This window comes from Pezoporus occidentalis, unplaced genomic scaffold, assembly GCF_034315485.1.
Source record: "Pezoporus occidentalis ecotype Australia unplaced genomic scaffold, CSIRO_AGI_Poc_V1 ctg113, whole genome shotgun sequence".
NCBI classification, from domain to species: Eukaryota; Metazoa; Chordata; class Aves; order Psittaciformes; family Psittacidae; genus Pezoporus; species Pezoporus occidentalis.
This window is the reverse complement of record NW_026912918.1, coordinates 2,105,822-2,133,609: the sequence shown is the minus strand read 5'-3', so window position 1 is coordinate 2,133,609 and position 27,788 is coordinate 2,105,822. Positions and strand designations below refer to the sequence as shown.

At 42.4% G+C, this 27,788-nt stretch overlaps 1 protein-coding gene and 1 long non-coding RNA gene across 7 annotated transcripts in view; both read left to right on the top strand.

The window, feature by feature from the left end:
- LOC134172207 (multidrug resistance-associated protein 1) overlaps positions 1-23,185 on the top strand; it is a 53,671-nt gene extending 30,486 nt beyond the window's left edge. For all 6 annotated transcript variants that reach the window (XM_062635176.1, XM_062635168.1, XM_062635139.1 and 3 more), the window contains 17 exons: positions 398-467; positions 1,508-1,634; positions 2,834-3,010; positions 4,011-4,178; positions 4,550-4,727; positions 10,087-10,171; positions 11,414-11,552; positions 13,034-13,241; positions 14,004-14,314; positions 15,160-15,359; positions 15,850-15,976; positions 16,324-16,425; positions 17,392-17,538; positions 18,749-18,907; positions 20,351-20,517; positions 21,266-21,460; positions 22,710-23,185. In XM_062635176.1, coding sequence (XP_062491160.1) covers positions 398-467; positions 1,508-1,634; positions 2,834-3,010; positions 4,011-4,178; positions 4,550-4,727; positions 10,087-10,171; positions 11,414-11,552; positions 13,034-13,241; positions 14,004-14,314; positions 15,160-15,359; positions 15,850-15,976; positions 16,324-16,425; positions 17,392-17,538; positions 18,749-18,907; positions 20,351-20,517; positions 21,266-21,460; positions 22,710-22,818 — 2,669 coding nt within the window. In that variant the 3' untranslated portion in view covers positions 22,819-23,185. The remainder of the gene's footprint in view (positions 1-397; positions 468-1,507; positions 1,635-2,833; positions 3,011-4,010; positions 4,179-4,549; positions 4,728-10,086; positions 10,172-11,413; positions 11,553-13,033; positions 13,242-14,003; positions 14,315-15,159; positions 15,360-15,849; positions 15,977-16,323; positions 16,426-17,391; positions 17,539-18,748; positions 18,908-20,350; positions 20,518-21,265; positions 21,461-22,709) is intronic.
- A 160-nt stretch (positions 23,186-23,345) lies between these two features.
- Positions 23,346-26,615, top strand: LOC134172232 (uncharacterized). Its single transcript, XR_009967878.1, has 3 exons — positions 23,346-26,074; positions 26,350-26,443; positions 26,541-26,615. It is a non-coding gene; the product is annotated as an uncharacterized LOC134172232 (long non-coding RNA).
- The last annotated feature ends 1,173 nt before the right edge of the window (positions 26,616-27,788 follow it).

Here is a 27,788-nt window from a genome sequence, read left to right as displayed (position 1 = left end):
CTTGGCTTCCCCCATGGAACTGGCAGTTTAGCTGATGCTTCCACTGAAGCGCACATCAGATGGAGACCTCTAGTTTCCTGAGCTGAATTTGCATGTTGCAGTGGAGTTGCTGGATAAAGGAGTGTGCAGATGATTAAGTCAGGATCTTTGTGTAGCTGACATTCAGGCACCTCCTGGTTACTGAATAAAGTGTAACCTCAGAATCTCTGCTGTCTTGATAAATTCGGTAAAAGCAGAACACAGGCTTTTGGTAAGCAGTGGGTTGTTGTTCTGCTGGAAAAGTAGTTTTATACCTCTTCCTCTGTGTGCTTAGATTATCTTCCGTGGCAGGTTCCACAGCATACAATTCAGCTGCTTCCAATGGCACTTTAATAAATATGAATTTTCTTTTTCTCAGGTGAAGGATGCATTGTTGTAAAGAATGCAACGTTTAGCTGGTCCAAAAATGATCCTCCTTTACTGAACAGGTAAGAATTAGTAATCTTTATTCCATTCCATAATCTTGCTGCATCATAAAGGATCTGTATTTGAATTATAAAATCTTCATGCAGAAGAGTTTGTTGCCATAAAGGAACAGGAGAACAAATAACATCTGTTCTATATATATATTTTTTTTTTCTTAAACCATGGGTTTCATGAGCTAGGGGAATTTACAAAGTATGTTACATGTGTGGAATGCATAAAGGGGAGTAGCAATGGATGGCTAGCTTGGGTCAGGTGTCCTGTCTCTGCTTCTTCCTGGCTTCCCCTCCTCCCTGGCAGAGCATGATCCTCACAAAGTCCTTGGTCAGGGTAAACATTACTTAGCAACAACTGAAAACATCGGTATTATCAGCACTGCTCCCAGGCCGAAAGTCAAAACACAGCGCTGCACCAGCTACCAAGAAGGAGAAAATTGACTGCTACTGCTGAACCCAGGAGAGGTGAGAAAGCATCAGATTCCAGGTCTTGGTGTGTGCTGCAGATGGGAGGAGCTCCATCTAGAGGAAGCAGCCAGATTAGCACCTCTTGATTATCCCTACTCTGTCCTGGTTGTGCTGTGTCTTCAGTCTTCATTTTAAGACCCTATTCTTGCTGAGCTGTAGCCATTCTTAGTACCCGTGCTGGAGGAAACCATTGTACGACCTTGCACGTGGTATGTTTAATTTTGGCTGCTCTTTATTAGGCCTTAAATATTCTTTGGTACAAGGGTACTGTTTGGGAAGCATCTATTGGTATTTACATTTGTGTTCACAGCATTTGAGAGAAATATTGGACAGGTGGTGTTCAGTGTTGTTTTTTCCACACCCCCCCCTTACATATTAAGGTGCCATGTCCTAAGAAGAGGACCCCTTGGTGCTTTCTGAATGAGAGGTTTATGTTTTCATACAATTAAAGTTTCTATGCTGTGCCAGCATTTGCACTGGATGTTCACATTGCTCCTGGGTTTATATGGTCTGTTCAATGAACTGTTTAACTACTGGGATGTGCCAGTAAGTGAGGCTGAATTATGTGCACTTTATTTCAGCATTAATTTCACTGTTCCTGAAGGCTCCTTGGTAGCTGTTGTCGGTCAGGTTGGCTGTGGAAAGTCTTCACTGCTGTCTGCATTATTGGGGGAGATGGACAAAAAAGAAGGCTACGTGGTTGTCAAGGTATGATGTGTCTGAAGAACTGTTCAGCTATTTGTGGGTATGGCCAGAGGGATTCTAGATTTCCAAGTGATCTGGAGAGGGGAAGAGACAGCCTTTCAAATTAATGTGGTTTTAGCCTGATTTGCTGGCAATCCATGTATATGCCTTAGCCTGCACTCTGTGTGATTGCCTGTTAAGCCTTGACCCAACAACTTATAAATATGTTGGTTTCAGATTTAGCCAAATAGACAGAATAAAGGAGGTTTCAAAGATAAGTATTCTGGTCTGGTGAGTCTTGTTGGCAGACAGGTGGAGAAACCCTATTATATATAGTCCAGACTAAGGAAGAACAGTATTGGTTCATACCTTCTTAGACACCTGAGAATTACAGGGAGAGAGGGTATACCCAGTTACCCAAACATGGGAAAAGCTGCTGTTGTAATTTGTACTTCCTTAGACATTGGAGTTGCACAGAGCTCACAGATGAAAAATGACCTGTAAGTAAATAAGTAAAAAATCATTGGTTTAGATTTTGCTGCTGCTGTAATGTATGGAAAGGGAATTATTTTTGGAACAAAACAAGTATGTTGCATTTAATAGAATGCACATGTGCTCACCTCTGAAATTCTTCTGGGGAAAATAAAAGCAGGTGAGATCTGAATCACCGATTATTTGTTCAGGAAGAGAAGGCAGAACTAAAAACAGAATACATTGCAGTACCTCAGGCTCCTCCTATGAAGTGACTTACATGAAAGCTACTTCCCCTTCTTTGCAGAAATCTCTTGGCAGGGATGCATTTGCTAAACACTTGCATTCCAGATTAACTTGTTTTATGCAGAATATAATATGTAATTTTATGAAAGAACTAATGACTATTCACACTCGGTAACTGTGCATTCTCTAAACAAATGTTTCCTTCAAGTTACATTAGAGAATCATATTTGTTTGAAGTTCTTTTTACCAGCATACTTTCTAGGTTTTTTACTTTCTACAGTTTTCTAACAACATACTTTGGTACATTCATTTATATAGAGGTTTATAAAAATAACATTTCAGAGGAGAGGGTAGCACAGCAGCTACTTGGTGAAGTTTTGAAATGACCATAGGTGGTTTGTGAGGTGGTTAGCGCTGCCTGCCTCACAAAGCCCTCCTGCACTTGGACTTTGTGTGCAGACTTCTAGTCTAAGGTACTAAATAAGGAGCTGTTATTTTTCTTGCAGGGCTCAGTAGCCTATGTTCCTCAGCAAGCCTGGGTCCAAAACGCAACTCTGCAAGATAACATTATCTTTGGAAGGGAGATGAATGAGAGCAGGTACAAGCGTGTGATTGAGGCCTGTGCACTGTTGCCTGATATAGAGATTCTTCCTGCAGGAGACAAAACAGAAATAGGAGAAAAGGTATTTAAATACCCATTCTACCATAGCAGTGCTATTGCTTGTACTTATGGCTGTATGACTTCTATTCTACTTTATCTTAAAGTTGTATTGAATGTAAAACATTCACAGTTGAAATCATCTAGAAAAAGAGGCAAATTTGAGTAGTATGTTTTCCTTGTCTTTAAGCCACAAAGGGAAGGAAACCTCCGCACCCCCCTAATTACAAATGCAAAAGCATCTTGCAATGGCAATTTTTTATCACAGAGCAGAAAAACATATGGAAAAAAGGAAGAGGAGAATCTTCTGAATGCTGCAGCTTCATTTAAAACAAACACCCCCACCCTCCACCCTCCCAAAACCAGCTACCACATAAAACTGGCTCTTAGTTGCAAAAGTGTGTGGTGTGGGATTTAGAAACTTGCATGGATGGTTGTAGTGCTCTGCTATGGAAACAGGACTGGTCATCCCCTAACCATGTAGCTAGCAGGGTACATGCGTATAACCTGTCTGGCATTCTGCTGGGCTGATGTTCTGCAGAAGAAAGGGTATGTACTTTACCTGCTGACTAGTTGCAGGAGGGGTATAGCTGCCAACTGACAGCCCCAGATTCAGCAAAGGGTGCAGCTTTATCTTCCTTATTGGTTAGCAGGCCAACCAAATTGTAGATTGTAAACAGAGTTTGTTAAATCAGAGGCAGCGCTGCAGAAATACAGCTAAGAAGTGGCCTCTGAATGTACAGAGTAGGTAGGTTGGTGTGGATTAATTGCTTTATAAGACTAGCAAACACTTGACTAGCCCCTTACTGACAGTGAGAACCTAACAGATGTGCTTCTTTCCAAGAGGATTTTGACTGTGATTGCTTATACTGTTGTGGTAGTGAAATTATTTGTGATGGAGATTTGCTTCATACAATGCTGAAATTTTGCTGATTTGCATAAAGCACCTTTGACTTTATGCACAAACTGGCAAGACATCTCTTTCCAGCTGTAAATAAAGGGATCCTATTTTCTTGTTTCCCCAGGGTGTGAATATGTCTGGAGGACAGAAGCAGCGAGTCAGTCTTGCTCGGGCAGTTTACTGTAATGCAGATGTTTGTTTATTTGATGATCCTTTATCAGCTGTTGACGCTCATGTTGGGAAACATATTTTTGAAAATGTTATTGGACCGAAGGGAATCCTGAAAAATAAAGTATGTCATAATGAGCTACTTGTCTCTAGAGAATGATTTGAGTTTAAAAGATTCCAAGTTTGTCAAGTTGCATATTCAGACTTGTTTCAAACATCTGAAAAATGAAAGCATCCTTCTGAGATTTTTAAAGGACTTTACAGAACATCTGAGTTTTTATAATTAAATGTGCTCTGGTATCTGTAATTCACATTTTTCTGATGGAAAAATCAAGACAAGGACAGTATTTTTCTTTAAAATGCTAAATGCCTGTCCACAGTTCTTATTGTATCATACGCAGAATTCAAGCAGCATGAGAAGTAGTTCAGCCATTGTATTTAACTAATCTCAGATGTTAGAAAAACCTTTGTTTTTCTTTTTCTTTTGCTATTTAGACCCGGGTTTTGGTAACCCATGCGATCAATTATCTGCCTCAAATGGATACAATTCTGGTAATGTCTGATGGAGAAATCTCTGAGATGGGCTCCTATCAGGAGCTGCTGAAGCAAGATGGGGCTTTTGCTGAGTTTCTTCGTACATATGCTAATACTGAACAAAGCATGGAGAACAGTGGTAAGCTTACAAATAAATTCTCTTGGGATAAGCTGATGTGTGGCATGTTAAGGGAGTCGTGTTAATGGAAAAATAGTAGCAGTGGAAGTAAGGTTAAAAGAAATTATTATTTCTTGTGATATCCCTATACATAAAGGTGCTTATTTCTTGAGGGCATTGAAAGTTGAGATTATATGCACATTCTTTCTTAAAAGTTAGCAAAATGTGAAGTAGATCTATAGTAAAATTCTTTTCACTTGAAGCATGGGTCAGGTACTTGCGAGATCCAAGTAAAGGCCAGCAGGGGTTTATACACCCTTCCTATGCTTATTAGGATATGTCTTCTCTATGCAGATAGTTCATTTGGGGGTGGGGAGGAGGAAGCAGCAGCTCATTTTTCTAGCAGATACTCTTCTGCTTTACAAACCAGCTGTAGAGCTGCACTGATACAGGAACGTACTTTAGATACTTTACCGGTAGATGGTCATAGTATTGGATTTTAATAACAGAACTTAGTCTCTTGCCTCCATCCTGTTTTCTTCAGTGGTTTGCTTGTGTTGATTTCCTGATACTCCCTCATAAGCTCATGCTGAAAGTATGAGGTGCTTGCACTGTGCTGACTGGCTAAGTTGTTGCCATGTGGTTGAGGCTGCTTTGTTAGCAAGTACCTGTTGTTTACTGCTGGAGAGCAGGCTCTCCAGAACAAGAAAGGGATTGAGATCACTAAGTGTTATTAAAAATCATAGGGTCTTGGGTAAACACAGAGTAGTCTCTGATGGGACTCAGCCTGAGCTAGCTGGAAAGGATCTGTACCCCCAGTTTGAAAGAGAGGCTTCCTTTTGTCTGAAGCCTTAAGATGGAGCAAAATAGAAAACTCAGTGCTTTCCCACTGGAATACATTCTGCTTCTTAAAGGGTGGTAAAGCCTCTACTTCTCCCCAGCCTCTGAGATTTGGCTGAAAGTCTGCTCCCCATTGCCTCCCAGGCCTTCTGTCCCATTGAATTCTTGAGGGTTACTTGCTGTCAGTGTGCTGTACTGCTTCCTTTCCCATCCTCAGCTTTATGGGGTTTCTTCTGAGTGTGGAAAAATGCCCCACTCGAAAGCTGCCCCCATGTGAGTCTGCAGGATGGCTCAGAGGGAATGTGTGAGCTTTCACTTCTTCTCAAGCATCCTACTTGACGCACAAGGCAGCTACAAGGGGTGGCAGCAGTAGCTGCTCGGCTACAGGGAGTGCAATGTGCAGCGCAGTTGCTTTCAGTTGTGGGTACGTGAAATGGATGTTCTACTGCATCTGTGGTGTGTAACCTTCTCCAAAGTAACTGGAACTACTTGTAACCTACCAGGTTGCATAGAAAGCGTCCAAATTAATTTTGCTTTTAGTGATTGCTCCGTTCTCTGGCATTTAGTATGGCTGATCTGCTGATGCCAGTACTACTCCTGCCTGTGCAGATTGGTCTGGAGTCATGGATGTGCCCTTGACTCCTGTGACTCCTTTTTTGATGTCATCCTATGCCCCCATCTGGATGTGTTCTGTGTTCCTCTTCTCCCTCTCCCCTGGAGGTGTTCCTGCAATACCTCTTGGTCTAGAGGTAGCAAATAGTTACTTTAAGATCACCTTTCTTGTGACTGTTTTCCCTTGTCTCCCATAGAAACTAATGCAGCAGATTTAGTTTTTGGTTTAATGTATGGGGGAGTTGGGGTTTTGCTTTTTTTCCATATGCTTTCAGCATTAACTTTGGGTTGTCCTTTGAAAGCCTAGAGCTGTATTTACTGTTTGTGGGGAGTAGGAGTGGCTCCAGAGAATTGAAACTGCATCTTAAGGTTGAAATATTTTTTTAACTGTCTGGTTCATCTTTAGTCTTGACTGCAGTGCCTGATAGAGATGTACAGCACTATTAGTAACTTGGAATCTGATTTGCATTGTGTGGGCTGTGCTTCAAGTATTTGGCTCCCCAGTATTTTACTCCATGACTTTGCACTCAAAAAAAGAGCTGCAAGACCTTTTAATGGCAGTTCAGTGCATTTTTTCTTTTTTTAATATGAGAAATGTCAGGCTCCCTCTGTTTTGGCTTGGAGGGAAAGTGGGGTGAAGGTACTCTGAGAACTGCTAAGGCTCTGGACTGTACGGTTGAGTTCAACAATCTACATATCTTGAACTGTCTTGATGTGTCACTTGTAGCTATCCAGTTTGAAGGTCTTTGGCTTTTTTTTTCTTAGATTTTGTGGACTTAACTCCCTAAATACCAGCTCTTGTCCCATACAAAGTAGAAATGTGGTGTCTGGAAAAGGTAGTATGGTACATGAGTAAGATTGGCAGGGCCTTGTTTGGCCTCTATAAATTGCTTCCCAATTGCAGCATAGAGGGGAAAGAAAAATAATTGATTTATTTTCAAGTGCTAAGTTTGAAGGGAAGACAGCTTCCTGGCTTTGTATTGTACACTAGGTACTAGTGTGTATTTCGTTATAAAAATGAATTCTGTGTGATGAGCTGGGATTTCATATCTGTAAGGAAAAGTGCCTTCATGATCAACGCTGTCTCCCAGTATAGCCTATCATGCCTCTGTTTTGTGGCTGTGCTTCTTTCTAACAGCGTGAGGCTGAAGTAAGCTTAATAGCGATGTTGGATGGTGATAGCTTGAATGATGCCTGTAGGGATGGTTGAGTGCTTCTCTCCTTTCTGACTCTTTGGAAGGCAAGAGTTAGGTATGTGCTGGCTCTTTTCCAAATGTTGTGATAATTCAGGAAACACGTGTCTATGTTAGGAAATGATCTGACTTTCCCTTAAATTCTTTTTACTTCTAGCAAAACTTGACTCTTTTCTTTCTCTCTCGTAAAGTAAAAGCAATCTGCAGCTTCTGCCCCAAATGGTAGAAGCAAATACTCGCTTAGGGTGAGGGCTGTTAGGGTAGCAAGACGCTTGGAAGAGTGAAGTATCTCACTATTTTATACTAAACTGACTATGCAGGATGATGACTGGGGGCTACAGAGTAGATAGGATTTAAGTAAACCTGTACTACTACAGCTCTCAGAGTAGTAGTAGTACACAGCAGAGCTGTGGGAGGAGATATGCGGCCATGTGGACAAAAGTTGCCATGCTGATAGGTATATCACATGATGCTTTGCATCTTCAGTGTTAAGGTCAGGGACTTGAATGAAATCTCTTCCTCACCACTGGGGAAGATGCATATGGTAGTGTCCTGTGTCCTGTGCACAGTGACGTTTTTCTGTGTTTTCTGATTGTTAATAGGAGGCCACTTTAGAGTCACTTTTTTTTATCTTTCTTCATTAGTGCATATATTGAAAGAAAGGCAGTTTCTTGATCATTCACTGGGGGCTATCCAATTTGGATTTTTCTTTTTCCTCAAGGTTGTTTTTTCTTGGCTGTATATAAGGTTTGGGATTAAAAAGAAGTCCATTTCAGCAAATTTGATCCTGCCTTTGGCATTTGTGGTTTTGTGGTTTAGGTTGTGCTATTTGGGTGTGTTTGTGTTTGTAAAGAGTGAAAATGGCTGAGTGTGTTCTGGGAAAAGTTAATTACATATACTTTTAGATTCAGATCCTTCATTAGAAGGAGCAATTCAACCTCTGGAAACAGGTAACTGCTTTTCTGCCATGTGACTTTGTTAGTGTTTGCATTGGAGTAATACGAGTAGCTGCAGTTCATTTGCAGGTGATTGAGTTGTTACTAGAAGAATTTTGTCTGCACAGTAGAAGGTAACTGCTTGGTTTGCATGGTACTTGTTTGTGTGATGCTACAACAGTTGGCTTGTCAGCTTGTAATTCCATCAGAAGGAATTCTTTATCTCAGACGCTTCCATGAGGAAGTTTTAGGTAGACGTTAAAGATGCATGCTGGACTTAAGGCTGTAGTGAGTGTACCCGGGGAGGCATCATTCAGGAATGAGCCCCAAAGGTCTTTTTTCTTCTCATGTGTTTTCTGTACTTTGCAGCTGTTCCCTTTTATAGAATTTCTGGACACATGTTTCAGCAGCCCTCATTTCATGAGCTTGTTCCCTATGTGCACGTGCCAGATCTACGATGGCATTTTTCATTTTCAGGAGTTAAATGCAGAAGAAGCAGGATATCTTTGTAGCCTACAACATGAAATCAAATTTAAGAGCTGTTAGGGGAGGATGGTTTATTTGTGGTATCTCTTTCTTCATGTGGGTTTAGAACTTCAGTGATTCTCTCAAGCAATATGAGGCTGGAATGCTTGCTGGTTTTTAGAAGGGAGCCTTTAAAAATAAATACAGTCCAGTGCTTAAAATAACCAGTAGTCCCATACAGGCTTCCTCTTACCCATGTAAATAGGAACTGAGTCATTCAACTTTTCACTACTTCAGATTTTTTGCCTTTTTTCTGCTTCTACATCACACTGAAGAATTTTAACTTTGGGTGTTTAGAGTAATGAACCAATATTCAGTTTGCAGACATAGGAGAGAACAGCTTTATGTCCAAGCAGTCCACACTTAATGTACTGATGAACTGGGTTTTTTTTCTGTGTGTGTATATATATTTTGCGTTAGTATAAAAACTTGAAAACTTCAGGCTCCAGATGGACACAAATGTTCCTGCGTATCTTCTGAATAGATGCAGGTGGGGTTTTCTGTTTGCAAAAATTATGCACAGACCCTTTAAAATGCAAAATTCTTTTTGCTGCAAATTCTGAATTAACTTCATACCTGAAAATAGAGTTCTGTTCACCTGACAGCTTATTCTTTAAGAGTCAGTCATTTGTCTTGTATTAGGAAAATTGTAGCAGAAGTTGAACATCGAAGTTTTACTCCTGCCACTGTATTACACTGAATTATGTTGCTCAGAGAAAGCTGAATATTTCAAGCTGACTGGCTCTGTGAAATGTTTTAGAGAATTGTCTCATGTGTGCTGCATCTTGTTACAAGTGGGATGGTGTGGGATAACGAGACTAAATAGCGCATGCCTGCTGTTATTACAGCTTTCTCACTTACTACAACATCTTCTCATTGAGCTCTAAGATGAAAATAATTTATAGCTAACTGTGTAAAAGATGTGGTTTGAAGAGGAATGGTTACAGTGGGTGTCCCCATCAGCCCCTTTCCCCTGAATGAATCATAATGTGACTTGGTATTGTATGCTTTAACATAATAAAGTACTGTAATTGCGAGAACTTATTACTGACCTACATTTGATAGAAAAATAAATGTTCCCTAACAACAGATAATGGTGCTGGAGATGGAACTAAACTGATTTGTTCACCTGGTCAGTTATCTGTTAGTATCTGTAAATATATGTGTTCCCTGGTTTGTTGGCACATTGAGACTGCACCTGTCATTTAGAATTGAAATGAAACCTTTGTATTTCATGGTCTCACTGTTTTCTTGTTTGCATTTTCACCCCTCCAGATACAAACAGTCCATCTGGAAAGGAAGGGAAGCCTGTAGAAAATGGAATGCTTGTGAATGAAGCCTCTGGAAAGTTGATGCATAGGTATGTAGTCTGTCTGTCTGTTTCTCTTCCCCCATCCCTTTTCCATCCTGTTACTCAGCTGTGGATAAACAGTAATTTGGTGTTTATGGTATTTGTTAGAGAAAAATGTATCATGCTAGATCCAGCAGCCTGAGACAGTCAAGGCTGCTGCTGTTCCATGGCTCCAGGTCCAACAGGAGGAAGGATAAGATGTACTCCCATCAGACATGTGCACATGGAGTATACTATACACACAGCCAGCCACACAGATCATGAACACTTAACAGCACCCCACAAATACAGCACCAGATGGCCTCATCCTGTTCCCATCTCTGGCTGAGCAGGATGGAGGTTTACTAGTGAGAATGTGCTATATATGTACACATTAGATCTCTCCATTAGATGAGCTTAGATGCTCAGTCTGCCCAGGAACTGCCCCTAGATCCCAGTCTTCCCTGTTGCTCGTACCTGGGTATATGAGCTTCTGAGGCTGGAGCCATGCTCCATTTGCTGGTACAGATTATTGTTCATTTGTGTCTGCACACACAGACCTCTCATGCTGTTCTTTCCATGTGAAGAAACTATCACATTATAACAAACTGTGGGTTTGGCTTGCATTAAAGGGAGAGTATTGCATTGGCTATTCCAGCTTTCTATGCTTCCCTGAGGCTTCTGCATTTGACTGCTGTCAGATGGGATCAAGTGCCAACTGGACCCAATACAGCTGCTGTTATGCTTGAGAGAGGCTAAAGGCAATCACTATGATTATACCTTCCTGAAATCATCTCATAGTCTATGCCTTAATGGTGCTCTAGAGATCCTGTATTTCTGGAAGCTAATGAGTGCCTGGGAGTAAAATTGCCCGTTTTGATGCCAGTGCGGGTACCCTTTTTGCGCTTCAGCATCTGCAGCGTATATATGATTGTAGGCTTTGTAAAGGCTGATGTTGATGATCACCAGACATTTCTCTTTCTGAAGTTTGATTACACAACCAAGACTTCTTTGACTGAGTAGCATGTTACTCATATCTGAAGATGGGTACTTGGGAGCTGACTGCTGTCAGGGAGGATTTAGGAGTGGACTGTGAGGGGAGGAGGGAAGCATTAGTAACCACTGCCCTGATGAGGGCTGCTTAGGAGATTGGTTATGACCATTGTAATGTAAGACAGAGTTGGGGCCATGGACTGTTCAAATCTATTTATGAAGTAGACAAATACCTGTCGTGTATGATGCCAAGACTGAAAAATACATGTCTTCAAACAGGCAACTCAGTAACTCTTCAACATACAGCCGGGACACTGGGAAGTCACAACAGCACAGCAGCACAGCAGAGCTGCAGAAGCCACAGGCTGAAAAGAATTCCTGGAAACTGACGGAGGCTGACACAGCGAAGACAGGGAGGGTAAGGTCTCCTGTTCCCACTTCCTGCACCCTTTTTCAGTTTCAGAAAAATCCACAGGGTTCAGGAAGAAATAGCTTCTGAAGCCCATGTAACTGGCGTAAGAAAGGGCTGAGTGGATTCTTGGACTTGCTGCCTGTTGTGTAGTACTTCATAAAAGTGTTGCTGTGCCCTCTGCTCCCAAAGCTGAGCCCCAGGTTTGCCTGCAGAAAGAGTGCTGACACCACATCTTTTGTTAAGATGGTGGCCCTGACCACATCAAGGTTTAAAAGGAGGACTGAAAACCTTGCAACTATTTCTTGGAGAGAGGTTATGACAAATGAGGTGACCTAATGAAATGTGCTCTTCAGCGTAAGGAGCTGGAATTGAATCAGATGAATTTAAGCCAAGTTTCCACTGTAGACACAAGTATCTAATCCCAGGATACCCAGGGCTCTCTGAGAAACCTAAGAGTGAGGTTCCTGGGAAAATGGCAGTTACACCTCCTAGCAGTGTTGCTTGAATCCTCTGGTTAAACATAGATCATAGGATACAAGCCATGTGAGCAAGGGTCTAATTAAAGGCCATATAATCTTGTGGTAAAAAGAGAGAGCCAAAACCTGGAACTCTTTAGTGAAGTTTCTGGCTCTCCCACTGATGCCCTGTGTTATTTCAGGCAGCACTCTCTCTACTCTTTCCTTTCCCTTGGAAGACAAGGGAAAGATGATGTGTGCCTGCCCTGAAGGGATGTTGGTTTTGGCACATCTCCATAGAATGCTTTGTATCTTGTATTCCTGTCGTGGTTGAAGCCCAGCTGGTAACTCAGAACCGTGCAGCCACTCGGTCACTGCTCCCCGTTCTTTCTCCCCACTCTCCAGGAGGGATAGGGAGGAGAATCGAAAGAATGGAACTGCCACACATTGAGATAAGAACAGTCCAGTAGCTAAGGTATAACACAAACCACTGCTGCTACCACCAGTAATAATAATGATAAGGGAAATAACAAGGGAAGAGAATACAATTGCTCACCACCCACTGACCCAGCCCAAACCGAGCAGCAATCTAGCCCTTCTGGGTAACTGCCCCCAGTTTATATAGGGGGCATGATGTGCTGTGGTATGGAATACCCCTTTGGCTAGTTTGGGTCAGGTGTCCTGTCTCTGCTTCCTTCTGGCTTCCGCTCCTTCCTGGTAGAGCATGAGACTCACAAAGTCTCTGGTCAGACTAAATGTTACTGAGCAGCAACTAAAAACATCGGTGTTATCAGTGCTGTTCCCAGGCTGAAAGTCAAAACCACGGTACTGCACCAGCTACTAAGAAGGAGAAAAATGCTACTGCTGAACCCAGGACCATTCCCAAGCAGTGGCTCTCTAGAGTGGAGCTGTTGTGTTTTTACAGCCTGATGCAGGGATACTGACTTTAAAGAGGTGTTGAAGAAGGGGGAATTGCTGATTTTGAAACCTGATCTGCAAAATGAGTATTTCTTTTTTTCCTTATATCTTCAGGTAAAGGCAACAGTGTACTGGGACTACATGAAAGCAATTGGACTCTTTATCTCTTTCTTGAGCATTTTCCTCTTCATGTGTAATCATATAGCATCCCTGGCTTCCAACTACTGGCTAAGTTTATGGACAGATGATCCTGTTATCAATGGGACACAGCAGTACACAAATGTCAGACTGGGAGTGTATGGAGCACTGGGAATTTCTCAAGGTTTGCTTGTTCTTACCTATTTAAGTAGCTGGTTCAGAATGTTTCTAATACTGTTGGTGAACTTGTATCTTGAGAACTGCAGCAGCAGTTTGCTAAGGATTTGAGTGTGGGTTTTCATAGAAATCTGAAAAACTTGCAAATCAAACAAAGGGAAACAAACCAACCTGTAAAATTATTCAGTTAGTGAATATGGTTTTCTATCATTTGTACAAAAGGGGAACAAAAGTGGTTTGCAGGGGCTGATGAGCCAGCAGTTGGTGACAAAATATCTGACCCTAGAAATGACTCCTTGGCCTGTCAACAAACTGTGTTAGCCTGGTTTGCAGGGAGTTTGTCACAGGAGACCATGGCTATGTTGCCTCCTTGCAGGTGCAGCCTGGCTAAGCTGCTCAGGCTGGTGTTTCCTCTGACTGCTTGTGAGTCTGTCCATGGCACCGTGGGAAGTCCAGCTCAGCAGCTTTTTGTTATGTGTCCTCTTTGTGGTCAAAGTTTGTTTGCCATGAAACCTAATACTCCAGCTATGCCACTTCAGAACTGCTATAAAAATCCTGCAATAAAAACTAAATGCCACATTAAAATTCCATGGGTTTACTCCAGAAAAGCACTCAAATGTTACACACATTTTTTTAATGAGAGAAATGTGATGTTTTCACTATTTTTTTTTTGTCATACTATACATGTGCTAATGGTAAATGATGACAAAATGAGCAAAATGTTTTATGTGAGGGGTTGTAGCAGTTCAAAACAAGTCTTCTTTTCTAGGTATTGCTGTGTTTGGCTACTCAATGGTTGTGTCAATAGGGGGAATATTTGCTTCACGACACCTGCACCTTAACCTGCTGCACAGCGTCCTCAGGTCTCCCATGAGCTTCTTTGAACGTACACCCAGTGGAAATCTGGTGAACCGTTTCTCTAAGGAGATAGATACCATTGACTCCACCATTCCACCAATCATCAAGATGTTCATGGGCTCAACATTTAATGTAATTGGGGCTTGTGTCATCATTCTGCTGGCCACACCTATAGCTGCTGTTATTATTCCACCTCTGGGACTTGTCTACTTGTTTGTGCAGGTAAGGAGTCCCTAGGGGCACTAGGACCAGCAGTCGCTCACCCTCTGTTATTTGAGACAGTTCTTACTCTGCACCAGTGTTTAACTTTAATCATGGTTGACTGACTGTGCTTTGCATGGTTTACTGACTAGCTGATGTTAGCAGAACATTTCCTTCCGTTGTCAAGTGCAGAATGACTTCTGTGCAGAAGGTTATCCTTTAATACCTAAGCAAACTTTATAAAGATGCCATTAGATTTTGAGGCAAATTTTGCACAGCTTGTTGCTCAGAGCCCAAATATAGAAAACCTATGAGCTTTTCTAAACCTTCCTTCCAAACAAAAGGGTAAGCTTTAGAGGGGTATGTATGCATTGCTGGTGTGCCTGTTTTATCAGGATATTGTTTACAGAGTGAGATTAATGATGGCAGCCTTTCACTGCTGTCTTGTGTAGGCAGGGTGTGCTTGCTTCACTCTTGCTTTACTCTTAGAAATCTAGTAGAGCCAAATAGGAGAGAAGAAGCTGGATTTTGACTTTGACTCATGAATTAGTGAATCTGTTAGGCTTTATTAGTAAACCATAAAGGCAGTGATACGTGTTTTATAATGTTGAACTAAGCTTGCAGGGAAGAGAAAGAGGAGAAAATAGCCATCTCATGAGATAGCTTGATTGGCAGTTGTTTAAAGACCACAGCATGTATGTAATGGTCCTTTAGGCCCAAAAGTGTTGGAGGAGGCACGTATTCCCATGTGAAAGTTGAATCTCTGTAAAAAACCAGCCCAAACAGCAGGGGACTCTCTTATGATTCCCTTTGTATTTTCAGATGCAATCTGGATGTAACCATAATTCTCATACTCTGTTTTGCAGAGATTTTATGTGGCCACTTCTCGCCAGCTCAAACGCCTTGAGTCCGTCAGTCGTTCTCCTGTGTATTCTCACTTCAATGAGACCCTCCTGGGAGTCAGTGTCATTCGAGCTTTTGAGGAACAGAAACGTTTTATAAAGCAGAATGACATGAAAGTGGATGAAAATCAGAAAGCTTATTATCCAAGCATTGTTGCAAACAGGTAACAGTGGGGTTAAAATGTTGAAAGGTAGTTATATAGGGAGGACATCAATCACAGCTTTCAGCATACTTGTCCAGGGTAGGGAGCCTGTGTTGATATAGCCGTTTGACAGATGTTTTGTTTAAACTCCTGTGATGAAATTAAGATCTTAAGAATTTCTTTTCTTTGTTGAGAATTTCTGCCTTACTTCTAGATAATTATTGTTTAAACATTTTGATTCATTGATCCCAGTGTTAACTGCAACCGCTTTCTGAACTAAGCCAGGAATTTATGCATCTGAAAGGTTTATTAATTTTGGAGGCCTCTAGGTTTGCATGCTGCTGGAGCAGAACCTCAAATATCACTCAATTCCTGTGTCACCGGTGGTATGCAGATGCCATATTATTAATCTTTTCAAAACCAAGCTGTGACAGAACACTGGCTGACCATGTTTCTGATTAATTTCTCAGTGAATTACCAAACAGATGCGTTATAGTTTTCTGTCTTGCAGGTGGCTGGCTGTCCGTCTGGAGTGTGTGGGGAACTGTATTGTCCTCTTTGCAGCATTGTTTGCTGTGATGGCACGCAACAAACTCAGTGCAGGACTGGTTGGCCTCTCGGTGTCCTACTCACTGCAGGTAATTTTACCTTAATTTAAAAAAAGGCTCTGTATTGTAAGACTGCATCATAAATTCAGAACCTTGCTATGGCTTTGGAGGGATCAGAGAGAATAAATAACTACAAGTAGCATGTAGAAAGATGCTGGGAAGTTCCTTCTGTGCCTTGCCTATGTGAGGGGATGTGGCTAAGACAACTTGTCCCCTGCATGTTAAAGGCATCTGGACTTTCCTGCTGTCCAGCGCTGATTAGCCAAGATCTTGTCTGTGTTTATGCATACCATGAACTTGCTTTGGTTGTCTTGAGTTTTTCATTTATTGCAGGGAGCTTACTGTAAACTGCTTCTAGACATCTTTTCTTCTTGCAGATTACAGCATACTTGAACTGGCTAGTTCGCATGTCGTCTGAGCTGGAAACCAACATTGTTGCTGTTGAAAGGGTCAAAGAATATGCTGAAATGGAGAAGGAGGTACATTGAGTTGTCCGTCACATCTGTAGAAGTCAGTGCTGTGTTCTGAGTTCTTGCCCACGGCCTGTCTGAATGGGGTTAGAGCTGGGCATGTCCTCTGAGCTGAGGGAAGAGTAGAGCTTAGTGCTGTCAGTGCCCTCCCTCTAGGAACAAGCTGGATCTCTGTGGGTAATACCTGTGACTGCTTTTGAGGCGTATCCAGTGACATTTACACTGTGTTATTTAGCAAATGTGTTGTTCTGCCCTGGGCTAAGCAGTAGAGCTGTAGAAATGTTTTGGTTGCCTATGTCCTTAAACATTATTTTTTAATTTGTTTTTCTTTTTATTCTCAGTGTGGTGAGTAAAGAGGCTTTACTTTTTTTGTTGTGATTCGGATCACGTAACAACTCATTTTATCTGCAGTTGGCTGCAGAACAGAGTTTCCCATGGCTTCTATTTGCCTTGCCTGTCACTTGAACCTGAACTTGCAGCCAAACAGTATGAGGACCCTTCCTAAGTTTTTTGTTTTTCGGGTCCACTGTTTATACAGTTAAAAGCCTTTTGGCACTGGTAGTAAATTCAGTAGGGTAGGTTCTCTCCTCTCCCACCTCTGTGGGAGGCTGAGGCAGCAGCTGTTTATTTTACCAGGTTGTTAATCTTCTGGTGCTTATGTCTCAGATAAACTGCTTCTAGTTGCATGTCTGGCTTCCCCAGTGGTTTCCTTACTGTGATGGGGGTGTACAATTAGGTTATTTGAATATGTGCTGCCTGTATGATTCTGCCTTTTATAAGAGGAAAATTTAATCAGCAAGTGGGACTTGTGATAGCAAAGCCTTTGGCTACTTATGCCACTTCATCTGCCTTGAGGCAGCTCTTTCCTTCTCTTCCCATCATCATCACAGTTCCTTTTGTAAATTAAACACTAACACTACGTCTGTGTTCGGTTGAAGGAGGAGCTGATTGGATGTGTTTGTGTGGTTCTTTCAGGCTGAATGGAGTATTGAGCAAACTGCCCCAGCAAGTACCTGGCCTGAGGAAGGGAAGATTGAGTTTCGAGGCTATGGTTTACGTTACCGGGAAGACTTGGATTTGGTTCTGAAAAGCATAAATGTTACCATAAATGGGGGTGAGAAGGTAATGAACCTGAATTTATAGTAAAGTGTTACTGTTTATAAGCCTGCATGCGTAAGCCAAAGAGAGGTCTAAGCCTCTTCTGTAGTGTGTCTTGTGTCTTTAAGAACTAGAAGAGCTTATCTAGAATCAGTCTTAACATGACTGTCATATACGGTGGGCTCTTATCCTTTTCAAGGGGTGTCTTGCATCATGGGATAAAGATACACTATTATGTGGGGTTGTGAAGTGTCTTTTGGTCTGGTTTCATAAGGAAGTGAGGTTTATGCTGTCTCCTCTCCTCTTCCCAGGAAATTTTGCTTATTTGTTTGCTGTAACCAAAGAGGAGTACATGTTGCAGTGAGATTAAGTTAATTATAGTCTTAAGAAAATGAGCTGCTAAGTAGAAGGGGGAAGCCCTGAATCTAGTGCGGCAGAAATTGCAAGGTGAGACTGCAGGAAAATTGGGACTTCAGAATAGATTCTCTGAATCTAGCCAAACCAGTGATGATACATGCGTGTGTCTCTGTTGCTGCTTTGCCCACACACTCCCATGCATTCTTCCTCAGCCCTGTATGGATTCTGTGATGTCTAACAATAATGTGTTCTTGCCTGGCAGCATAAAAGGTAGCTGCAAGATTTACTGCCTGGCTTCCTTATTTGTGGTATCCAACTAGGCATTTGCTTTTTTTCTGGAGTGCCCACTTTCTACCTATGTGGGCAGGACACTACCTCAGAAGTAGTGAGAAAGGGCAGATGGCAAGAGAGACATCAACTGACCAAAGTAGCAATCTTGTATTCTTACTTAAAAAAGAATTGGTGAAGACTTTAGTCTAACTGGGAAGCAAAGCATACAGTATGAAACCGAGTGCTTTTGGTGTGTGTTTGCTACAAATTCAAATGAGATAAATGTCAAGTCAGCAAGTATGACTGAAGCGTGCATCAAACAAAGGATTAGGGAACCTTGGCTGGCTCTACCCAGTTCCATCTGCTTTTCTAGAAAAATTGAAAACTTCGGTGATTGGATTGCAAAGTTTGAGACTGCTTTTTGTTCTTGCTTTTTTGTTTTCCATATCCAATGATTTTTCTTCCCCTTTCATCAGCCTCGATTTGTTGCTGTTTTGGAGTTTTGATAGCCCAGCAAATATGACAACCTTCTGAAAATGTGTCTGTTTCAGGTGGGAATGCTTTAACTCTTCTGTGAAGTAAGTTGTTCTGTATTTCTTTGCAACAGATTGGAATAGTTGGAAGAACGGGAGCTGGAAAATCCTCGCTTACTTTAGGTTTGTTTCGGATTAATGAAGCAGCTGAAGGAGAAATTATTATTGATGGAGTTAATATTGCAAAGATAGGGCTCCATGACTTGCGGTTCAAGATCACCATCATCCCTCAGGTAGGTGTGAAATCTTGCCATTGCCAGAACTCATTCTGTCACAGTGCTGTTGCTGTAATATACTGGGGACAATCTTCCTTTTCTGATTTACAGCTATGAAATTGAGTCATTTCAGCATGCTCTTTTCATGGAACTTGAAACCAAGCTTTTTTCCTAGACTGGCTTCCATGTCTTGTGCTTGTAATAACTGGGACCTTGGCTATGGCTGGGTTGCGATGTGGAAGCAACACCTTGGCCTTTGAACTCATGGGCTTTGTCAGAATCCCATACTAATCAGTTGAGTACTACAGACAGCTTTTATTGACTGGGCAGGTCTGATCCCAGCTGAACACCTGATGGGTGTCACTTGGTTAACTGAGACCATTGCTTTTTTGTCCATTAGAGGGGAAGTCCAAGTATTTTCAGCTGGGGAGAGCCCTCGGGAGTTTTTTTAGAGATCAGTTTCCACTTTTATTTTAGGTAGTTCCATTCTTTTTAGAAACAGAATGAAGGTACGGCGTAGTCTAATCTGTGAGGGATTGGGATTATGCATTGAGATTTCAGGTTTGATATGCACTCTTTGGGCCTTTGTACAAAGAATTCTGACTTTGGAAGGATCTTGTGAGTGAGGTGTGCAGTGCTGTTCACTCACAGAAACTTGTACGTAACCATTCCAATCTAGCCCAGCAGATATGGGTTTGATAGTCTAAAACATTTGGAAATAGAGTTTTACAAGTATGGGGCTTAGTCTTAAGTCTTCTTGTTCTTACTGTGTGGCCTTTATTGCCTGCCTGTTCTGATTCACAGTAAGATCATAAAATGTTGTTACATAAATCACCATTGCAGCACGCTGGCAAAAACAAGTGAGCACACTGCAGAAGGTTTTCTGCACCGCTTCGTTTGGAAATCTATGGAGAACTTTTCTTTCTCCTTTTGATCATTTTGAATCCGTCTGACTCTACTAAGTCAAAAGTATTTCCAAAGTAGTATTTCTCCATGTCCAGCAAAAACAGCATTCATTCCATTAATACTGCAGCTGAAGCTTTCTGAAATATCCACAAATGATGTAATTCACTAAGAAGTGGGAAGCTGACCTAGGAGTCCCCACTAATAGAAGGTTGAGGAGGAAGTAGCTGCTCTTCAACTAAGCAGCCCAGTAAAAAGAAAATCGGCTGTTTTTGTTTTCTGTGGGGGTTTTTTGTTGTTTGTTTGTTTGCATTCTTTGATTGTTGGTCAGCTTTTCCCCCCTGGATTCATGAGTTACCGACTCATGGAAAGGTCTGGAGCGCCAGAGTATGCAGAGGGGCAGAGGTCAGGCCCCAAAGAGGCATGAGGAGTAAGGGTGAGGGAAAAGAGCTTGCTGCTATCAGAAAAAGTGAGGTCTTACTCCTAAATCCAGTAGGGAAGCTTGCTTGCAACTGCATTTGGACGTGTACGTTCTTAATGACCTTTTTCTGTAACTAGGATCCAGTATTGTTTTCTGGCACTCTGCGTATGAATCTTGATCCTTTCGACCAACACTCTGATGAGGACATTTGGAGGTCTTTGGAATTGGCTCACCTGAAAAACTTTGTATCATCCCTTCCTGCTAAACTTAATCATGATTGTGCTGAAGGTGGCGAGAACCTCAGGTATGTCAAAGTACTATGCTTGTGAAATGGCCTTAAGAACTAAATGGCAACGAGACGTGTGTGTGTGTGCCCTTCATCTGCAACTAGACTCTCCATTTCCAGAAACTACAGCTCACTTGGGACGGTATGTTGGTAACTAGCAGCAGGAATGCAGTGTGGGCTGCCCTGTGTAAGATTTGTGGAGGGAATAGTGGAATTCCTAATCCATGACTAGGCAGTCAACTAACTAGGTTCTGTTCACCATATTTTAAACTCAAGTTTGGGAATTTAAAGGAATTTAAGAAGTACTCAGAATGTTGCAAGGTTTGACAGCTTGGGCAGGCTTGGAAAGGATTTTAGTAGTCTGCTATTTAGAGTGAATGTTCTGAACTTACGATGGCTTTTGTCCAACAGATGCAAGTTTTCTAAGCTGGCATTTTGCTTTTTGTGCAGTAACAGGGATGTATGTTTAGTCAGTAGAAACCATATGAAGTCCAGTCCTCAATACTGCAACAATTCAGTGAATCAGCCTGATGCAGTTATGATAGAACTATTTGTAATGTATTCTTTTATTATTGCCAGAACTTCATTTTGAGGGGGCTGTAGTTTCAGATGCTCTTAGATATTCCACAGTGAAGCAGTAAGACTACCTTATCTATTATGCTGGATTCTTGGCACCTGTATTTAAGAATAAGGAATTGTTAGGCTTCAAAATGAATACTGCAAACTTGTTCTGACTTTCTCCCACCCTCCCATTCCATGTGCGTAGTGTGGGACAGCGCCAGCTGGTTTGCCTGGCACGAGCTCTGCTCAGGAAGTCCAAAATCCTGGTTCTAGATGAAGCCACAGCTGCTGTTGATCTTGAAACAGATAAGCTTATACAGTCAACAATAAAGTCTCAATTTGAAGAATGTACTGTATTAACTATAGCACATCGTCTGAACACAATCATGGACTACACAAGGTAAAGTAATACCACTTTTATCTTGAAGAATGGTATGTGTGAACTGCACTGTGCTCTACTTAAACGGGCATCTTTGTGTTTGCAAAATCTTTGCCAGTGCATTTTTAGCCACCTTTCCAGAGAGCTCCCGGAATCCCTTACTTTGATGGGTGTGGTGTGCATGTTCTGGCTTGTGGTGGCTGTGCTTGGGCTAGGGAGCTCCTCTGAGCCCCCTGTTGCACTGCTGTTGTGCCATTCCTGTCCAGGCAAACTAGGAAGGAGAGGGAAGAGACAACAGGAGTCTGTTCCTGGGTCTTGCCCTAATTTGGGCACAGCTGGAAGACACATCAGAACTTTTGGGAGCTCAGACAGCATAAGGAATCAAAGGAGCAGGCCCTGAGCTTTTCTGAAGTTTATTCCATGTTTCTCTTTCCATCGCTGTTGGTTATAGTTCATACATCTTTCCGCATCCTCAGCTGCCTTGCTAAGGTGCAAGTGCTCCTCAGTTTAAGTGCTCTTATCCTTCTTATCATAGAATGGCAGAGAGCAAAGTGACCAGTGATAAGATTTTAGTGTATTTGTATAGACCAGTCTTTGTGCTGTCAACTGTGAAAGATAAGAGACAGGAACATTGCCTGTTCCAGGCACAGCACCAGCAGTACTGTCACCAGTGAACGCCCAGTTCAGTCACAGTAACACCGTACAGTAGCACCAGCTCAGGCCTTAGCAAGCATCCCTGCAGTGCCTGGCCAATTAGTGAAAGTAGCTGAAGGCAGTGTTTTAACTGAGAGCTGATTTACTGACCGTGGTAACTTGTTTTTTAAGCTTCCCATTTCCAGTTGCATGTTTGTTTAGCACAAGCTATGTCTGTGTTTGTATCTTGTCAGCAGAAGCCGTATAACAGCAGTTGATGTGGCGCAGCATTATGGGAAGGTTATCCCAGGTCTTGCAAGGTCTTGGGGACACTGACTCACCTTGACAAGAAGTGCTTTGAGATAATTTCTGGCAGGCTCAGAGCACAGTCAAAAGTCTCATGGTTGCCTGAAAATGACTGGGTAAACATTTGCTACATATAAAATAGACCAGGCAGGATCAGCATTGAAGCCAGGAAGGATGGAGTTAAGAACCGCTGTCCACTCATACAGTCTGGACTGGTTTAGCCTGCATATGATGGCTGCGCTGCAGTCAGTTTCTCTCTGTACACATACACCTGTGTTCACCGGCCTTGTTGATCTTCTTGTGACCGTATTTGTTTCTTCTTGTTTTGCAGAGTTTTAGTCCTGGACAGAGGAAAAGTGGTGGAGTGTGGTAGCCCAGAACATCTCCTTCAGCAAAAAGGCATTTTCTATAGCATGGCCAAAGATTCAGGATTGGTGTAGCATTTGGACTTGGTTAGTTCCTGTGAGGAAGAGGGAGGCGATACACTCGGAACACAAGTAACTTCCCCTGAGCTGGTGTGAACCACACAGAGCAGTTTCAGACCTAGTGAAGTCAGCCACAGCATGGTGATGGAAGTCATAGGAAAATGCAATTTTCTTTTCTTTTTTTGTTTCCTTCTCCTTAGTACTCATTTTTAGCCGGCTTTAGGAGGTGCACGTGCACTGTGCAAAACACTTCAGAGACCTTTCGTTTTTGCCTGAAATCTGTCAGTGTACGCTGAAACGTCAGGTGGAGTGACTCATCAGAGAAGTGCAGAAAGCTTTCTCTTTTCATCTGCTCTTACGCTCTGAAGTTCTCCTCCCTTTTTTAAGAACCCCAACCCAACAAACCACACCAGTTGTGCAAATGTTAGTGACTTGCTTGTTTGCTGATTCCTCATCTGAGGAGCCGTCTCTTGTGGGATGCACTTGGAACATTTTGTGGCATAGAGTACAATAATCCAAAGATGTTATTTTTTTTCTTGTGAAACTTTCTCATTACGGCATTTACTGTACGTGGTTAATGCTTTTATGCATTGTCCTAAAGGTTTCATGTGTTTACAGTGTATAGCAGCAAGTTCACTATAAAATGTCAGTAGTGCTGATGTGAGAAAGCACAGTCAACTTCAGAGCAGTATTCAAGCATGTCTAGGATGACAATCACTCCAAAACCAAATTCATACAGCAGTCGCTGTGTTGCAGGGTGCAATACCTGATCTTGTGCACACTTCACTCAGGAATTCTGACTTGGGGGGCGAATCCTGATAATGCCTGTGGGGACTAGGCTGAGAAGTGAGGATTTGCCTGAGCAGAGGTTGCGGGCTCGGCGTCACGTTGATTGTAACACCCTTGGCTTTGGCAGCGCTGTGCTTTCATAGAAGCTCTGCCACATCAAGGACCATTAGCCTTATAGCGAAGAAACCTGCCCTTCATGCTGCTGCTGTGGACTCTTCAATTTCGTGAGAAGCTGTTCTGTTACAGGTGTTTAAAACACAAGTTTTCTGTTTTCAGTTGTGTGTCAGAGGGGTCTGACAGTTTAATTGGCAGAGTCTGGGTTTCAAGATCTGTGTGAATGTTCCCTTTTCTGTGGGAGGAAAAAGTTAATTTTCTTATGTTCTGATTAGTCTTATTTTAAAAGGAAAATGCTGGAAGAAGGCAAACTTAAGCCAGATGGAGTCAAATACTCAGCACTCTGAGAAAGTGGACTTCTGTGAATGATATTGCTGACCTTAATACTAGACAATTGTCTTCTTTAGAGTAAATATATTTATTTTTTTGTAAATTAAGACTCTGAGTAGACTGAGATTTTCTTTGGTATTTTTTGTAATGACGATACAAATATTTGCAAAGAAAATGCAGTAAAAAAAATTGTTTGGAAGTTAACATGATGTGTCATCTCTTGCTTTGTGTTTGACAAAGGGTTAGCTTCTGTAGTTCAGGTAATTACTGGTACTGCTTAGACTAGCCAAGCTGCTGGGCCTGATGTCTGGGGGCTGTTAGGGTGGGTAAGAAACCTGGAGTGCAAATGACAGTGTGCTGCGACAGGGCTGGATCACATCTCAGGGATTGTCTTGTAATTTCAGTACTGCAGTTTGTTGGGCAGACCAGGTTATAACAATGCACCAGCAGAGCAGAATTCAGTGGTGCTGCAGACCTTTTGTCATACCCACGGTGTCCATGGCCTGTGCCTTGCCACATTTCTGGGGCAGCTTCTTGTCAGTTTCCCCCATGGAAATGAAATGAGCAAGGGGGTGGTGGAGGAATCTGGGGAGGAGCAGTGGGTTTTGGACTTTCAAATTGCCCAACACTTGTGCAGCATTGTGATGGACAGAAAGGTGGAAAGGTTTGAGCAAACCATAAAGAACAGGTTACAGAGCAGGGAAACGAGCTTGTCAAATACGGTGTGTGGCTGGTATTGCTTTACTCAGCTGCATTAAAATGGAGACATATATCTGCAGAGGAGACCCGGAGGAGGAACTGTGATACCACCATGAGACCTTTCTTGCTTGGGGTCAGTCATCCTCTAGGAACACTGTGAACCTTCCGCTTCCACCCCCTCCTAGGAGAGCTCTGGGAAGGAACAGGGAGAGGGTCCGCTGGCATTGGTCAACAAGACAGCCAGGCTCCCTGTGCTCTCTCCTTGCCTGTCCAAACTAGTTACCACCAACACCACCTTCTAGGCAGAGCTGCGGAGAACTTCCAGTGAAGAAATTCAGACAGGATTCAAATACCTTTGAAAACCTTGTGGGTTTAGTGCAGCTCGTTACTGAGCTGGGGACTCTACAAGTACTCTGCAGGTTTGGCGTTGAATTCAAAGTTCTGTTGCTGGAGTTCCTCTGTGGAAATCGATTCCGGATTCAAGGAAATTATGCTTTCCGTTGCACACAGACAAACAGAGATTTACAAGCATTAACATATGCATGTGAGTAAATCCTTGGAAAACAATGTAACTGCACTTGGAAGCATGGTTTGAAACGGAGCTTGCAGAATGACACTTCTGCTGTGTAAAGTGGAGATGTCTGTGTAGGAATGACTTAAACTGCGCTTGCAGTCTCAAACTGGGTACACTGGAAAGTGTCACTGGATGTTTTCTGTCCTACTCATGGGCTGTTTGCCATCATTTGGGGAACTGCAAATTTTTGTGTCCAAAATGCTGTATTTTGCAGGATAACCTAAATATTGCAGCAAGGGATCAGATGTCTGCTCTTGATGCGTGCCTCAGTCTTGTTCTTGTTCAGTGATGTGGTTGTTAATATGCATCGCTGTGTTCTCCCAGTTTTACGTATTTACACACTTGCTAGCACGAGCTGTTCTGCCCCAGCTCTGGAGTAGGTACTCTTTTCTGTTTGCTCTAAATACCTGTCATTGCTTTGTGTTATTGCTGCATTGATTTATGATCCTGGTTCCAAATGTCTGCCCTCATAAAAATGATTAATACCTTGGCTGGATGTAACATGAACAAAATTGTGTTAATGCATGACCAGGATAGTCCGAACTAACCTTAACTTTACACAGGGGTAGCTGAACAAATGCAGCTTTCTTCCACAGAACCTCTGTGTATGAGCAGTGTCATATAGGTACTTCAGGTCCCTTGAGTGGGAGTGGTATAGTTGTGAGGTCCTGTTTCAGGTAGGAAAGAGAGGGCCATATGCTGATCCCTGCATGCAGGGTTACTGGAACCAACTGCAGAAAATGATACAACTTGCTGCAAGGTAAAGTATTAGAATCTGGGATTAAACCCAGCCTATTTAGTGCTTGGGACACTTTTACCCCTTCTGAGTATGTAAATGCAGCCTGATGGCATGTGACCTCCAGTACTGGAGAACCTGGTGCCCTCCAGCAGGGATCAGTGATATCCCAGCTCGGGGATGAGCCCTCCCTCTTCAGGAGGTGGGGAACACTATTAAATTCGGGAGTGTGACACTGAATTCCAGCAGGTGGGCTCAGAGTTACGTAGCAGACACTTCCTTCAAATGCCTTGATGCTGGAAAGCTAATGCCAGCTCTGAAGGACAGCATGTGAGAGAGGAGTGGGTACCGTCCTGAGTGTGTGTATTGCAGCGAGCAGCTTAGTCCTTGGGAAGGAGGTGAGCTGGGTACCTTCATCCACCTGCTGCAGAGCAGGGTTTCCCTGAAATGTATTGCCCTGGCATGGTCTAAGTTCATCCTGTTCTGGTGCTCTAGGTCCTTGCCTGGTGGAGAGGTAATTATCTGCTCACCAGGAGGATCTTTGTTGCTGGTAGTCTTGTTCTTCTGGAGTGGGTAGGTTCTCAGTTCCATGCTTTTTCTCCCCCAACCTGATTTTTCTCATAAAGATAGCACAATTAATTTCATTTAGATCAGCAGGAAAATAGGAAACCGTATTTAGCTGCATTGGCTATTTATGTGTGTGTTATGAAAAATTTGCCAAATACCTGTCAGGACCGAAAGTAAGTGGCCTCTTGCTCTTACCTGGAGCAAAGCTGTGCCTCTCTCCAGTTCGTTCTGCGCTCTTTGCTCTTTGGACTGTTTCTTCCAGTCTTTGAGAAGATGCTTCTCTTTTAAAGCAAAGTTGTTGCCTTTCTCTTAGAACCGTTTTGTTCCGATCTCTTAATTAAAATATTAAGGGTAAGTGAAACCATTTCGGATCCTGCTGTTTGGTATCTTCTCTTTCAGCAGCAATGTCTGTGCCACTGCAGCCCACGTGAGGCTAGTGGTGGTGTTAATAATAAACAACATTAACATATTTATTATAAGCATATTTATAAAAGAGCAAGAGAAAACTGTTGAATTTACTGTATCAGATTCAGTGCATGTTGATGTATCCTGGCTGCCATTATTTGCTGCAATATGGAAGATACCTCATGTCTGGAAGAGCTGATTCTGCTGTAAAACAGCTCAGGATTTTCAGGAGACCTGTACATAACACCATAGTTAGTCATGTGTGTGATTACAGCTGCTCCTATAAAACTGTCCCCAGTGTGGAGTCATCTGTGAAGATATCCTGTAGTGATTCAACCAGAGTAGCACACAAACGCTTGTGCCCTAGGTCACTGATGCCTTTAACATTTGGGCATTCCTGTGCATCTTGTGACCATCTATGGAACCAGGAGTGCAACTTAACAAACTACATTTGGCATGAACTTCATGTAAATCAATGCATGACACTTTCATTCTTATTTTCCAGCTTTAGCAGTTTCAGTATTACATTAAACTTGGAATCTTGGGGCAAGTATTTTAATGTCATGTTTCTTTCCTACATAAGGCTGTGCTTTTACTTTGTCTGAGATAGCCTTAAATGAGGAGGAAAAAGGAAAGGAAAAAATGAAGTAAATTGGAATTGAAAGCCCTAACTCTTGATGTCCATATTGGACAGACAACTGGAACACTGCTAGTACTAATTAAGCCCTTGACCTCATGGCTCCAAAGAGAAAAATAGAGTGGGAAAGCCAC